Here is a 15,086-nt window from a genome sequence, read left to right on the forward strand (position 1 = left end):
AATAAGTAAAAAATGGTCATAATGTTCTTAATTTAGACTTATTTTTTCAATGAAAAATGTTTGGTCAAAGTGGTCTAGGAGGTGAAGTCCAACACTGCCCCCACCAGGAGCTCCCAGCAGGGTCCTGGAATCACACATCAAGGTCTGTCGCTAGCCCTCGACCCCAGCCCAGGCCTCAGTGACAGGGAGGGGCCCGGACTGAGTGGGCCAGATGAGACAACACACCATAGCTGTGTGTAGCTGCACAGTGAGTCCTTTTGCTCGTTGCCATGTTGTAGCTGACCGCAGGATTGCAGTGTTTACTTAAGAGCCGGTGCATAAGAGAAAGGCGGACCACCGGCAGTCGCCACCCGCCAGGCCCTGGGCAGGTCCTGGGGCTCATCTTTGTTGAAAATGGCACTGGAACCTGCCACCGCCCACCAGGTGGCCTATATTTAGCAACAAACTTAAAAACTTCATTCTTAAAAAGCTGTTTAGGTTTCCATTAGGAAGGGGGTTCAGAGGAGGACGGTTGAAGATGATGCTCTGTTGAGGTTTGAGAGGTGCTCTCATTGCTCTGAGCTCACCTGTACAAGATAATTGTGTCACAGCTTAGCTGTGCTGGAAATAGTCTGGAACATGTGTTAAGTTATAAAGATGGAAAATGCAGTTGGAGGCATTGTTAGGCAACTAATTTCTTTAGCTAGGAAGCGAATACTTAAACATTATTGTGATTATCTCAGACCCACAAGAAATTATGAATTTAATTGCGTTTTTGTTTTTTTTAGAGAATTAAAATTAATTTAAAGAAAATACTCTACTTAATATTTAGAGTCAAATAGGTTACTCTGGATTAAGTAACAATTGTCATAGGTTCTGTTTTTAAACCACAATTACCTTTAAGCTTGATAATGAAAACAAAAACCAAAGAACTGCAAAGGGAAGTTCAGCTTCTTCGACACTATATCATATAATGATTTGCTGATTTTTCCCTTTTTTTCCCACTTTTCCCATTTCTCAATGTCTCATTGAACTTCAGAGGAGAGCAAATCCAAGACAGGACATGCGTATTGCATGTTTTCATTTGCCCTCATATATGCCTGAATAGTGAAACAATCCCCCTTTTCATGCCCACGGTCTCATTTAGTGGGTGGCGAGAGCAACACTGTGATTGTAGATGAGGGAGCAAGGTGATTTTTTTTTTCCCAAGGTGAACACCTCATGGGAGATGACTGTTCGCTGCCATTAGTTTAAGTGCAGTAGTGTCAGTTAACCCGACACTGGCACCAGCAATACTTAATACCAGATGGAAGGAGCTGTCCTTGAAGTCTTAACAAGCAGGCACAGAGAAACAAGCCTTTATTCACTGTGAGAGTACATAGAAAAAACTGATAACTTTGCAGGGTTACCACAAAGTGTATGTTAAATCCCACATCGGAAAGGGAGGGATAAAGGAGATTGAAGGGGGTGGGGAGGGGCAGAAGTCCAAAGTGGATAAAAACACAGTTTAGATGTTGCTGACTGTAATTTTTTTATTGCGTTCAAAATAGGTAGGAATATAAAACAAAGCAGTGGTTGTCATGCTAAAGGGTCCAGCAACTTAAGAGGTGTCAAATTATTGTACCTCAGCTGGATACATCAGCGTTGGACGCCAGGGGGTGAGAAAAGAGCCAAACCCAGCAGACTTTGGCACATTTGTCCTTTACCACTGGCACGGATGAGCCACGCTGTGAGGTTTCAGAGCATCGATAGGCCCCCGGTGTTTTGCTACCCAAAACTATGAGCTGCTACAAGATTCCTCGTTTCGAGCCTGCCTCGTGGAAGAATGATAAATATGGTGGCAAGTGCTTTTTACCCACACGATGCACCTCCTAGTCTGGTGTCTGAATAATGGAGCCAACTGAAGAGCAGTTTATTCTGCCAGCGAGACACTGAGGCCCAAAAGTTTCCATTTTCAAGATTGAAAAGATAAGAATATATCGGCTAAAGTAGAAGGTTTGTTTTGGCTGCAGTAGATATATAGCTGAGAACTATTACTTAGAATAACATGACACCAGAAAGCCCCCACATCAACCAGTAAGGAAATTACAAACACAGTCTTGTCAGTCTATGGAGGCACCTCACACAAAGATCCCCAAAGAGGTTTCTTGTTGTCAGCTTTGATAAAATCCACTCTCTTTCCTTTTTCGGTATGTAATATGGAAATTGACCTCAAGGTCTGCCAACAATTACAATAAAATGCTGCATTCATTGAGCACTTGTGCTAAAGGCTGGTGTAGAGTCTCTGATGATTGCCCACTTCTCATTCATTACATTAGCTTAACACTTCCAAACCGCGATTTTTCATTTGTGTGAGAGGTTTGTGACCTTAGAACCCAGACTGCCAAAGAGGAGAGGACACATTGAAGTGGCATGGCAGTGTCACAACAGACACATTACAGGAGTTTATATATATATATATATATATATATATATATATATATATATATATATATATATACATATATATATATACATATATATATATACATATATATATATACATATATATATATACATATATATACATATATATATATACATATATATATATATATATATATACATATATATATATATATATACATATATATATGTATATATATATATATATATATATATATATATATATATATATGTATATATATATATATATATATATATATATATATATATATATATATATATGTATATATATATATATATAGTATATATATATATATATATATATATATATATATGTATATATATATATATATATATATATATATATATATATATATATATATATGTATATATATATATATATATATATATGTATATATAAACTCCTGTAATGTGTCTGTTGTGACACTGCCATGCCACTTCAATGTGTCCTCTCCTCTTTGGCAGTCTGGGTTACACATACACATACATATATATACATATATATATACACATACATATATATACATATACATATACACATATACATATATATATATATATATATATATATATATATATATATATATATATATATATATATATATATATATATATATATATATATGGAGAGAGATAGAGATAGAGATAGATAGATAGATAGATAGATATAATATGAGCCTTTGGCTCTTTCCAAATCTGTGTTCAGCCATGCAAACAGAAAAACTAAGCAGAGGCAGATCTGTTTAGAGGTTCAGCCAAGTAAAGCATGGAAATATTTATTTCCTGTTAACTCAAGAGTCTGGCAATCACCTGTATGAGGTCGCCCTCTCTGTTTGAGTCATGAACTATCGGCCACTCAGTTCAGCCATGTCAGGCTCATTAAAAAACAGTTTACCTCTTAACAAACCTTTATAGCAATTTTTTAATCTACCAAATGAGATGAGTCCCTTTGTGCCATACTATGCATGTATAACATGAAATCTTTGGCATTACTGACTGTTTTTGGTTTAACATTCAATTCATTTCCTAAAGTATAAAGTTTTAGTGTTTTTAAGTCCTTTACCATCAGGGCTCAGGTCTGTGCTAAATCACAGGGGCTTCATTTTGGCCACTGGGAGGCAGCAGAACAAGCTGTTAACTTGACATTGATATTAATTTCTAAAGCCTTTCATGTACAGGGCAAAGTGCTTTACAATATAAAACAATTTACACATATCAAAAAGCTTTCTTTCACACATACTTACAGACACACACACAAACACAGCACATGTACATTCCCCTTGCCCACCCCTACCCCATTTAGGATGAGTATGAACTCCCATCACTCATTACTGTCTCTTAACTGAATGTAGGAATGGTGTTGCCTGGGGTCCACACCACAGCCACAGGGTTTGTGGTGCAGGACCCCCACAGCCATCCAGACCAGGACAGTCATCATATCAACAACCTCACAGATTGAAGAGGCACAGCCGCCGATGTAAAGAATCCCCAAAAGCAAATCACTGGAGTTAAAAAAGAGAGCCCAAAGAAAACATGTAAACTTCGCACAGAAAGACCACTGTTCAAGTCACCTCCAACCAAGGCTTGAACCAGTGACCTTCTTGCTGTGAGATTACAGTGCTAACCACTGTGCAACAATGCAGCCCATCTTTACACGCTATTAAACTATAAAAGTGGTGATAAAGGAAATATGAATAAACATTCAGCTATAAGCCAAGCTAAAAAGGTTGAGATTTTATTTGGTACTTCTCATGTCATCAGTATACATTAAAGCTGACTGAACCGTTGGAGTCTAAAAAGAAAAGCCAGACTTTCATTCTGTCTGATGGCAAACCGGAGGTGAATAGAAAGCAACTTGACTTCTGTTTGTATTTTGCAAATGATGAAGCCTGAAAATATTAAGGCATGATAAATTTTATTTCAGACATTTCATAGGAAAATATTTTGATTAGCGTTTTTCCTTTTCTCATTTAGGTGATTTCTTAAGGTTTTCTTTTCTTTTTTCTGTTTACATTTGCTGTTGTGCATGCCACAGAAACATAGAAAACTGTGAGCAAAAGTACATCATCTTCCGTTCCTAACTGACTGATCAGTAGTTCAGGCATATAAGTTGCAGTTTGGCAATTCACACTGATGGTCTTTGAAGTCACATGAATGCCTCTGGCCCACCCAACTATCCTGATGGTCATTATCATCTATGAGTCTCTTACCTGCTGGGCCAGGATATGATGTGTTTTGCTTTCAAAACTAGGTGTGAAAGGTTATTAAACTGTTTGGGAAGGAAAGTCACAGGTTGGACAGATCAAACTTGAGGCAGCCTCCTATCTAATGTTGATTTTTCTTGTTTAACATAGAAAGCTACTTTTGCCCTCTCTCAAACCAGTACCATGTATTTGAACAATGACACATGACTCTTAGGGTCTAACTGCAGAGCAGGAGTGTCCAAAGTGGGTCCTTCAGGGTCGCTGTCCTGCAGGTTTTTGACGTATTCCTGCTCTAACACACGTGGCTTACACAAAATGGATCCAATAGCCGGACAATGGCTGAATTATTTGAGTGAGGTGTGCTAGAGAAGGAGCGCATGGCAAACCTGCAAGATTGTGGCCCTTGAGGACCATAGCTGGACACCCTTGCTGCAGGGTCTTCATCCTTTTGACAAGCAGATTCAGATGTTTTCAGACTCAGGTTGCATTTCAGTGATAGAATTTGGCATGTTCCTTGCTCGTAACATCTTGTGCTGGCTGTGCTTTTTTGATGAAATTGGAAACCTGTTTTGTTATTGTTCTATGTACATGTACTTATAGTTGTACATCTGATCAAGTTTCTGTGAAAGAGCATCTATGATAAAATGGACTTATCCTATTCTTTCATTTTGATGTTGATTTGGGGGCTTTCAAAATAATCTTTTTTGCTATATAACCTTTATTTGGTGGAGGTGAAGTGTACGCTGTTGGAGAGCAGTAGTGGAAACTGAGATTGAAATGTAGGTGGTTTCGGTAGTCTGCAAGCTACCTTGACATTCTTTCATACTCCTGCACTATTTGAGACATGGACTTTGTTCCACATGAACAGAGATCCAAATTGTGTTGTTGACCAGAGAACTCCTCTATTACTGTTGCAAATTTTGGAGACACATTCAGTGGGTGTTTTAAAATCATACCTATGTTGATCACTGCATATCTTTACCCCCAAAATAATGGAGAGTGATGGCCTGTACAAAATTTTCCCCCACATGATCCAACATTATGTCCCATGAGTGCCACAGTGTGAACTTCTTCATTCACTTTACACACAATAATGTTTACTTTAAGTTCAGTGAGGACATGAGCAAGTGTGTCTCTATATTCAACTGCCAAATAAAATGGGAAAAACTCAAATCATAATAGTAATACTACAAATATATAGAGAAGTGCTTATGACACAGGCAGGTGGCCAAATGGGCATCAACAACGCCAAGAGAGGCTGCCTCATTTTTCCTTGTGACAGAAATACCTACAACTAAGTGTGTGTCCTTTGAGTAGAGTTTGGATTGTCAACAGATGAAAATATGAGCATTACTAGATGGCTGTCCCAAGGCCAGGACACACAAATCTGAACTCTGGTGAAATACACGGCTCCTGCTGCCCGCATCCTATCCTCCTTATTGGACCGGAAACTACCCAGGACTTGATCTTAATTAGTTTGGGAGTGAGTAATAACATCTTTAGAGGATTAGAGATTATTGTGATAGATTAGTGCAGGAAAACTGCCAAAATAAAATGCTATAATTATGTCAGAATGTTAAGGTGAAACTTTTGTTACCCAAAATATACTTTTCGACTAAGCAACACATGCAGCCCCAAAAGGGGACACACCTATTATCTTACAGTGTGGAGAAACTCTGCAGCATTGATTAATTTTACAAGTATGTATTTTGTTGTGTCAGTGGAATTGGATCAGACATTCACTGGGTGGTAAAGGTTGACTTTTCCTAAGGTACTTCTGTGGTTGGCTCAGTTGGGATTTAGAAATGGCTAAAAATCCAAGATAAACTCAACGGAGGAGTCTGTGTTCAACTTTTTTCTAAATGATCAGAAATCCTCTTTTAAAGCATGAAAGCTGGAGTTTGTGTTCACTTGAGATGTACAATCTTTTCCAAGGACAACATAACATTTAAGAATTCAATTGCCGATTCAACTTTCTGTAACTGCTTGCTGGTTATTGTTTTTTTTTTGTTTTTTTTCAAATTAATTGCTTTTGTCTGTCTGTTATTTTATTTATTCTCTAGATTTATATAAGAATAATCTGTCAAGAAATGTCTGGTTGACATCAGGCGTAGCAGTTCAATTTAAAATGAACTCATTTTGAAAATGTGAACGTTGACGATTAAAGAGTAGGCTTTGATCATTTTTCAGAGGCCATGACTGTTATGCTTAAAGAGGCGCTCTCTATGATTCTTGGCCTGAACCTTATTTTCTGTGTAAATTACATACAAAGAAAGCTTAAGAGGTGTTTCTCAAGGGCTCAACATTTTCTACGCTTACACTCCATTGGCAGATCCACTATGGAAAAGCTGAACTATACTTAAAGTGTTGTGTTTTAGTGTGCTCTGGGGCTGAGGCAGGGATCAATTGCAAGGTTTTTGCAGCAGCATCCTTAAGTGACTGGTCTGAAGAACAGGTGGGGAGCCACACGGTGCCGCCTCAAACCACTGTCCCCACAGCTGTGTGGAGGATGTTAGAACCAAGCATGCCCAGAGACATGACATTGTCATGTTTTAGTGAGTTATTTTTTCATTGGTTAATCGATCAGTTATCTTTTACTTTAATAATTCACTTTAATTGCCAATAAGATGTCAGAAAATCCTGAAAAATTTGCCCTCTTCCAGCCATCAAATTTGCTGCCATCATTTAGTATTCAAATTTAGCATAAAGAAACATAATGACTCTTCAGTCTCATTGCTGGGCCAGAATAAAATGTCCAGCCCACAGTTTCTTGATGCATTATTTTGTCCCAGACAATCTAAGCAAGATTCATTTAAATTCTCAAGACAATGCTGAAAAAAGTCAGAAATCTTCGCTTTTGACAACATGATTTGTGTGTATGAAGTATGTGTGTGAAGTGTCAGTTAGTCTAGCATTACCCTTTTCTTAGCTTTCCAGGAGTTTCTCATTAAGAAGTTGTGCTGTTGATGAACAGTATTTATGAAAACTATTTCACGTCTTCTCAAAGAATAAGACCATATATGTCTTGTATTTTTTCCAAGTATTGCCTTAACTCCACCTCTTCCTCTGTGAGTTTACTACATTAGGTTGGTTTGATTACTTGCAATTGAAAAACTATTTCACTTTGTTTCTGAATTATGTGGTTCTGCTGCCCCCTTTCTACGGAAGGGGCGGCAATCTGAATCGTTTAACGACTGTCATTACCTTTTTTTTGTTAATCCATTTGCCCATTACTATGTTGTTAAATCTCTGTTGAATGTTAGTTGACTGTTTTCGGCTATTAAGGCCTAAATTATGCAGATACATCAGGCTGAATGAGTCTCTATATGTCCTCCTTTACCATAGTCCAAAAGAATTGCAATTATTATTTTACGTTTGCCATTTACTTCAGACTCAGATGTGTAACTTAACTCTCATTTGTTGTCTTAACATTACAATTCAGCCTTTTACAATAAGCGAAAAAATGTATAATTATCTTAGACAGAATTGATGTAAAGCGGTTGTATAAAACACACAACCTCCGGTTCCTTTGTGGCGGCTACTTGCCAGTTTTCCATTCATAGCAAGCCAATCAGAGTGCGACTTACTAAACTCTTCCACCCAATGGCGAAGCAGCTAGTTTCGTGGCCTTGTTGCGCGACCGCGGACAGACAGAGGCAAGTGGACCGGTTTGAAGCTAAGCTAATTTAGTCAATCTTTACCAAGTGGTTGTTAATTTTTTCACGGGTTTCATGTTCACCACATGCGTGTATCCGTTTCCGAAAAATAAATAGCAGCTGTAAACAGTCTTGTTCTGAGGCTAACAAGCAGAACTTTTCGCATATTTAGATAAACCGCGTCTGTGCTGTTAGCTTGTTAGGCAGCGGGAAGGCGCCACTTCTTTTTGACAACAGCGCTGTTCGCTCACCTTCCTCCCGGTGTTGTTGTTGTTTTTTGTAGCTGTTCTCTTAACTAGCTTATTCCCGTCAGCTCAGAGCAGCAAAGAGTGCAGTTTTGCTTTCATATAGAAAAAAGTTAAAATGGCAGAATTCCTCGAAGATCCGTCAGTTCTCACGAAAGATAAGCTGAAGAACGAGCTTGCAGCAAACAATGTGGCTCTTCCCAGCGGAGATCACAAGAAAGAAGTGTACGTGCAGCTGTATCTCAAAAACCTCACCATCCTCAACAACAAGAGGAGTCCGCCTGCAGACACTTTCTCCAGCGATGAGGAGTTACCTGTCCCCGTTGTATCCAACAAAAGTCGCTCTGGAAGAGTAGGTTTTATTTCTAATCCACATTTATTGTAAAATGTCGACAAATTGTGTTACATCTTCCAGCAAGCGTCTGTTTGAACTGAAGTTTTAATTTTTCTTTTCTCGTCATCATCGTGATGGTTTTTTGGTTTTGTTTTTTTTTTTTTTTGGTTTTTTTTTTTTTTTTTTTTTGTTTGTTTGTTTGTTTTATCTTTTACAGAAAGCTACCAAAAAGACAGATAAGCCTCGCACAGAGGAAGTGGAGGTGACAGATCTCACAGATGAAGATTTAAAACAACAGCTGGCAAAGCATGGTGTGGATTCGGGACCCATTGTCGGTGAGTTCCCTGGTGGTCTTTTGGGACTAGTCAATAAAAACATGAACACAAAAGTTTACAACAGCAAACCCCAATTCAGTAGTTATTTTTTTAACTTATAGCTTTTATTTGATTTTATTTTTTTAATTTAGTGGTATTATATTGTATTATATTATATTATATTAATTCAATCCAGTATTAATATATTTTTATTTAATTTAAAATATATATTTTTTTAATTTCTTTTAATTTTTTATTTGGTGAGACATGGGGAGTGAAAGATTCATTTTGAGAATATGTATCAATAGAATTTCTTGATGCCATAAACACATTAATTTTTAGGTTTGAAGCCTTTTGTTATTTAGTCACATTTCTGCAGAGGTGCTTGTTGAGCTGAGTTAATAATAAAAAAAACAGAAGCAGTTTAGACAATTGACTGTTTTGAGAAATGCATCATCTGTGTGACTTTGCAACAGCATCTAAGTTTTGCTAACAATGTATCCATTCTTGTGTGAGTAATTAAATTAGTAAATTTGCATGATATATGAATCCTGAGATTATGGTGTAAAATCAGTTTATACATATTCACATGTGACTTTTTTTTTTCCTCCTGAACTATGGAGCACAGTTAGTTTTGAAGTAACACTCAAAAGTTTGGGCAAATCGATTCACTCTAAATGAATGGGTAAATGTGTTTTGACTGGCACTGTATGTTTATGTCCAAAGCGTACATTTTCTTTTTCTTTTTTTCTTTACATCTTCTAAATTGTTGGTAATCTTTTGCAATGAAGTTGCCACTCTTAGCATGCCAACATTTTGCATACAAGCAGTTTCATTTGAGGCTGCTATAAGATGCAGATCCTGTCCATGTTAAGGTAATACTTTACGTATGCAATAAAGAACAAACTAAAGAAACGGACCTATTTCCATTAAAAAAGAGAATGGATCCTGAAATACTTAAACAAATAAACTGACCAAAAAAATGTGCTCTCTGCCCCTATATTTGTACTTTTAGCCTCCACTCGTAAAGTATACGAGAAGAAGCTGCAGAAGATTATGGATGAGCCTGCAGCTGAACCTGAAGCTCCTTCAGATGTCACAACTATCCCCAAGGCAGACAGTAACCAAAACGGCAACACAAATTCTGACCAGTACAGTGACAAAGAGGATGGTGAGTTCTCATCACATTTCTCTGGGTATTTACCTCACTTGCAGGATAAATTACCTATATATTTTAGTATGTTTCTTGCAGTCAGTACAAATTAGTGGCATGAAGCTCTTACAAAGTGATATCGCCATGATCCTCAGTAGTGTTGACGATAACTGTTTTGTTTTTTTTTGTGTGTGTTGGTGATTTCTTGGGGGCGGGTTGTGTTTTAGAAGAGATTGCTGCCCCTGAACCAGAGCCAGTTCCTGTGGTAGAGAAGCCGGTGAGAAGCAGAGGGAAAGCTCCTGTCACTGTCCGGACCAGCAGCAGACGGCAAACCAAGGTGAAATGCATCTTACCATTCACTAATCTAGGTAACTGGAGTTCAGTTTGAGCTTTTCAAAACATTTTTTGTATTACATATGCAGGTAGTGGAGGAGATTGTTATAGAGGAGACCCCCAAAAAGACCAGTGAGAGTGTGGTTGAAGATATCCTTGCCAATGAAATAAGCACACCCTCAGGCATCAGGTAACATTTGAACTGTCTCTTTATTTAACAGATACTCACACATAATTTGTACATTTGTAAATTTAAAGCTGTAGTGCCATTTTTGTGCATATATATATATATATATATATGGATGGATGGATAGATATATAGATATTATAATAATAAAAGATATAATTTCCTTTTTTTTTTTTTCTTTTTTTTTTTGCCCCATCAGCGCAACATGCAGACGTCCAATTAGAGGCGCCGCTGGTCGACCCATAAAACCAAGTGAATACTGGTTGGATGAGTCCCACGTGCAGCACAACGTCCAGACCGAAAGCCGCATTTACTCTGAGTCAATATCCAGACCGAGCAGCTCCGTCTACTCAAGCAAAGCACCTGTCCGACGAGGCTTTCTGTCAGTGTTGCTCAAGCTCCTGCTTCTTGTTGTGGTGGGCGGTTCGCTCTACTACGTCTACCAGAATCTGGATTCTGATCAGATCAATGCCCTTAAAGATCTCCTGGACAGCGTGATTGTCCCACTCCAAAGCGCTATGGAAACAGCAACCACCTACCTGGGCATGGGTAGCAGCAACGCCACAAAGAGTACCGACAATTAAAGACCCTCAGCAGTCCCTCGCCATGCCCACACCACCTCCTTGCCACAGCACACCACAACCCCAGCAGTAAACAGGGATCACATCTTCTTTTCCTACATATTTTGACGAAGGACACAGATTTAAGAGGAATGGTAAACATTTTGTTTGCCTGACTCGAGCTTACCTCTGACTATGAGGGAAATATCCCCAGACAGTTGCTTCCGAATCATCCTTTTATGTGGCAGTCAAAAGAGACTCATTTTAATGTTGATTTTAATCTGTGAATTGTTTGTGTCTTTGTGTGTATTAACCCTCATATGTAGAAATGAGTGCAGAAAAGAAGAGGCCAGTTATTCCGTGCATGGTTGTAGTTTATAACAGTCATACTGTAGTTTTATCTAAAGCTCTGTGACAGGTGCTTTTCTGATGGTGAAGTGCCTGGACACTTGTTAGCACTTAGTGCCCTCCCGTTTATTTCTTATTTACGCACAAAGCAGCGCTTCTACTAATACTAATACTGAAATATGTCCAAGTTTCCACATAGACTTCGAAATTTGCTTTGTAGCTCTAGAGGTAGCTATAGTGATTCAATATTTCTATGGTGCTCAGGTTGATTCGGTTCAAACCTTTTTTTTTTAATGTGGTCTGTGGTGGGAGGCGACACGTGGTGTAATCAGGATACATCACTGCATGAGGAAAATCAGCCGTTTTTTTGGTTTGTTTTTTTTTGTTTGTTTTTTTTAAAAATCTTTTTAGCGGAATCTTTTTTCTCTTTTCCAGTGGCCAATCACTGCTCAGATAAACTCACATGGAGCTCTGAAATTATTAATTAAAATGCAATTAAATCTTTAAGTGACAGTGAATTAAGGGTAGAAAACTTTGACGTTGTTTTCAGTTTGCAGACAGAACATCACAAGTGAAAGAGATGTTTACTGTTGATTAGTCATCATGTATTTGAGAAGAAGCCCTTAGAGGTAACTAAAATTACAGCATTTAACATTTGATCTTCATTTAATTTATCCATCCTTACCAGTATGCCCATTTGAGTTTACATGCGCTGGTTTTTAGTGCTCTGTTGTGCTTTTCCTTTTATTTGAATGTGTTTTGGGCTTTTTTTTTGTAAGATTTCTGATCCTTCAGTCCTCAATATGGGACTGGCTGTTGCAGTGCACCCACATAGCCCACCTCATGGACTGCATACGTCCAGACATGGAAGATCTGCAGAGAAGACTGAGAGAATGTAAATCATTGTGAAACAATAACCCAGTTTATTTTTAACATTATGATACATCTGCCTGGGCAAAATTACATCAAGTAGGCTTCTCTGAGTCAGGTTGGTTACCTGTTAGAAGAGAGGATACATTTCACTGGTGGCGGCGACGGGTTGGAGAGAGTTTTGAGCGGGTTTTCTTTCAATTTTGATATTTTTCTAAAGTGGTGTTCAACTTTTTATAGCACATTTTAAGATAACATTTCAAAGCAATATGTAATACATGCAACTAATACTGTATCTTAATCTGAATTTTGCTGACTTAATCCAAGTGATTCATCAGGCAGCTCTCCCACAATGGACAGAGATGACAGGGGTTATGTGGGTAAGGATTTTTAATCTGTTTATTTATGATATTGTAGGCTGTGTATCATAAAATAAACTTGGTTGTCATCATATTTTCCTTTCTTGCATTCTTAAAAGCCAGCTTCTGGACCTGTTTTCGATGCAGCCAATTTATCATAACTATATAATATTTGTGCCATAAACTCTTTAGGAACCACATTCTTTGAGGTACGAGAAAACAAAAAGCTGGGATTTTTCATACAAGAAAAACCACAGTCCTTGTGGTGGTATCTTACAGCCCTTCAAATGGAGGCTTACATGTCTGAATCAGCTGTTTTTGAGTTTAAAAAAAAAAAAAATCGCATTCATACTCTTAAACATTTATGTGACATTTTACAGTTGTCATAGGAATCAGTGAGTGACTGAGCTTTTTAGGTCACCTTGTCCTCTGACAGCTAAATTCCAGTCAGCTGATCCTTCAGTCTTAAGTGAATATTTGTGACGATTGTAATTAGATTTCCTCCAAGCTTTCCTGATTTGCTTTCTTCATAAGAATCTGCCAGTTTTGAGGTCACAGTCAGCAGCTTGAATAAGTTTTAAGCCAAATTTCAACAAGTCTTTAACATCTTCAAGACTTACTACAAACAACTTGAGCACATAATGCCTTTCAGGCCGCTGATGTCTGTGCAGCAGGATGAATTCCTGTCTGGTGGTATCATACCAAGCTTTTGACAAAATGACATAATACAAATAGTCATTCATTTAGTTTGAGGTTGAGAATCTCAAGCATTAACTGCCCCTTGATGACAAATGACACTGAATCCTCCATTGCCGCCTTCTGCTGTTGATGATGCTCTTAATGTGATTTTGTGTCCCTCTGCTGGTTCAGCGCTGTATGACAAAATGTCCTCAAGATTGTCTGGTTTAAGTCAGAGTTAAGGGCTCAGCAACCAAACATCCTTTTCTTAATATTTCTGCCAAAATCAACTGAAAGTCACCTCTTCTAATGCAACTGGGAGGCCCCTGGTGCTGCACTGGGATGAGTTTGAGTCATTTTCATTGTCCACACTTGCAGTTCTATATTTGATTAATAACTTTTCTTTGAAAAAGATTTGGAAGAATTGGATAAAACATCTGTTTAAGGAACAAAAAAACAAAGCAACGGATTTAGCAAGAAATATATATGGAAGCAGCTGACTGAGGTGACCCGTTCAATGCCAAACTGAGACTTTAAAGGGGATGGAGAGGCTTAGTTAATTAAATCCAGTAGGCTGCAGGCTGACAGCGCAGCAGGAAGAGGAGCATGCAGATAGTAACACGCCACTCCTGAGTCCCTCTGTAGCTTTGGAGAAAGAACAAGCAGTTATACTTAAAGTAGCCGGAGCCTCAAGACAGCAGGTGAACAGCCATGTTTTCATGTGTAGAGAGGTTTGAAAAATCTGGCAGCAGCAGTCATAGATATACTTCATTTTTATTTTATTCATTCTTGGAATAGTTCATGTGATACTGAGGTCATTTTTGGATATAAAAGTAAAATTGTCATTTTGATTTGTGTTGATAGTAGAAGATGCTCAGCTTTGTTTTTGTATTTTCCTCTTGAGAGTCTCTATAACCACTTGTGCTCATGCAATTGAATTGTAGAGAAGTGTAAGTCCCATTTTAATTTAGTTCATCCAAACCTAAAAGTGGGCGATGTTGGACTTTGATAGCTTTGTCTGCGTATCTCCAGAATGTCCTCGGCATCACCATCAGGATGATTGTATGATACTTTATTGTGATAAGAATTAGAAAATGATGTGCTTAAGTCCAATACATTAATAGCACCACATACATGTATGTAGCATACATACATGCATTTGTTTTGTTTTTTTTACCTTGGACCACAAAAGTTAATTTGGTCTGGTAATAATTACAAAGAAGATAAATATCAGCTTAACAACTATAATATCCCTGTGAATGTGTACTCTTTACAATGATTACCTTTGGTTACAATTACTAAATGTCTTAGATTACTTTTTCTGTGCATATGGGGAAACCTTTTCTAAAATTTAAAGGTTACTTCAGGTAATTTATGTTGAGGTGTGTGGCTCATTACGT

General features: G+C 37.8%; 1 protein-coding gene across 1 annotated transcript; it reads left to right on the forward strand.

The window, feature by feature from the left end:
• The first annotated feature begins 8,304 nt into the window (after positions 1-8,304).
• Positions 8,305-13,090, forward strand: tmpob (thymopoietin b). The gene is made up of 6 exons (XM_079253520.1): positions 8,305-8,902; positions 9,102-9,219; positions 10,214-10,369; positions 10,579-10,688; positions 10,774-10,874; positions 11,071-13,090. Exons 1-6 carry the CDS (start codon positions 8,669-8,671, stop codon positions 11,453-11,455), a joined length of 1,104 nt encoding a protein of 367 aa, XP_079109646.1. The 5' UTR covers positions 8,305-8,668; the 3' UTR covers positions 11,456-13,090.
• Positions 13,091-15,086: the final 1,996 nt, after the last annotated feature.

Source organism: Telmatherina bonti (genome assembly GCF_933228915.1).
Source record: "Telmatherina bonti genome assembly, chromosome: 2".
Classification (NCBI taxonomy): domain Eukaryota; kingdom Metazoa; phylum Chordata; class Actinopteri; order Atheriniformes; family Telmatherinidae; genus Telmatherina; species Telmatherina bonti.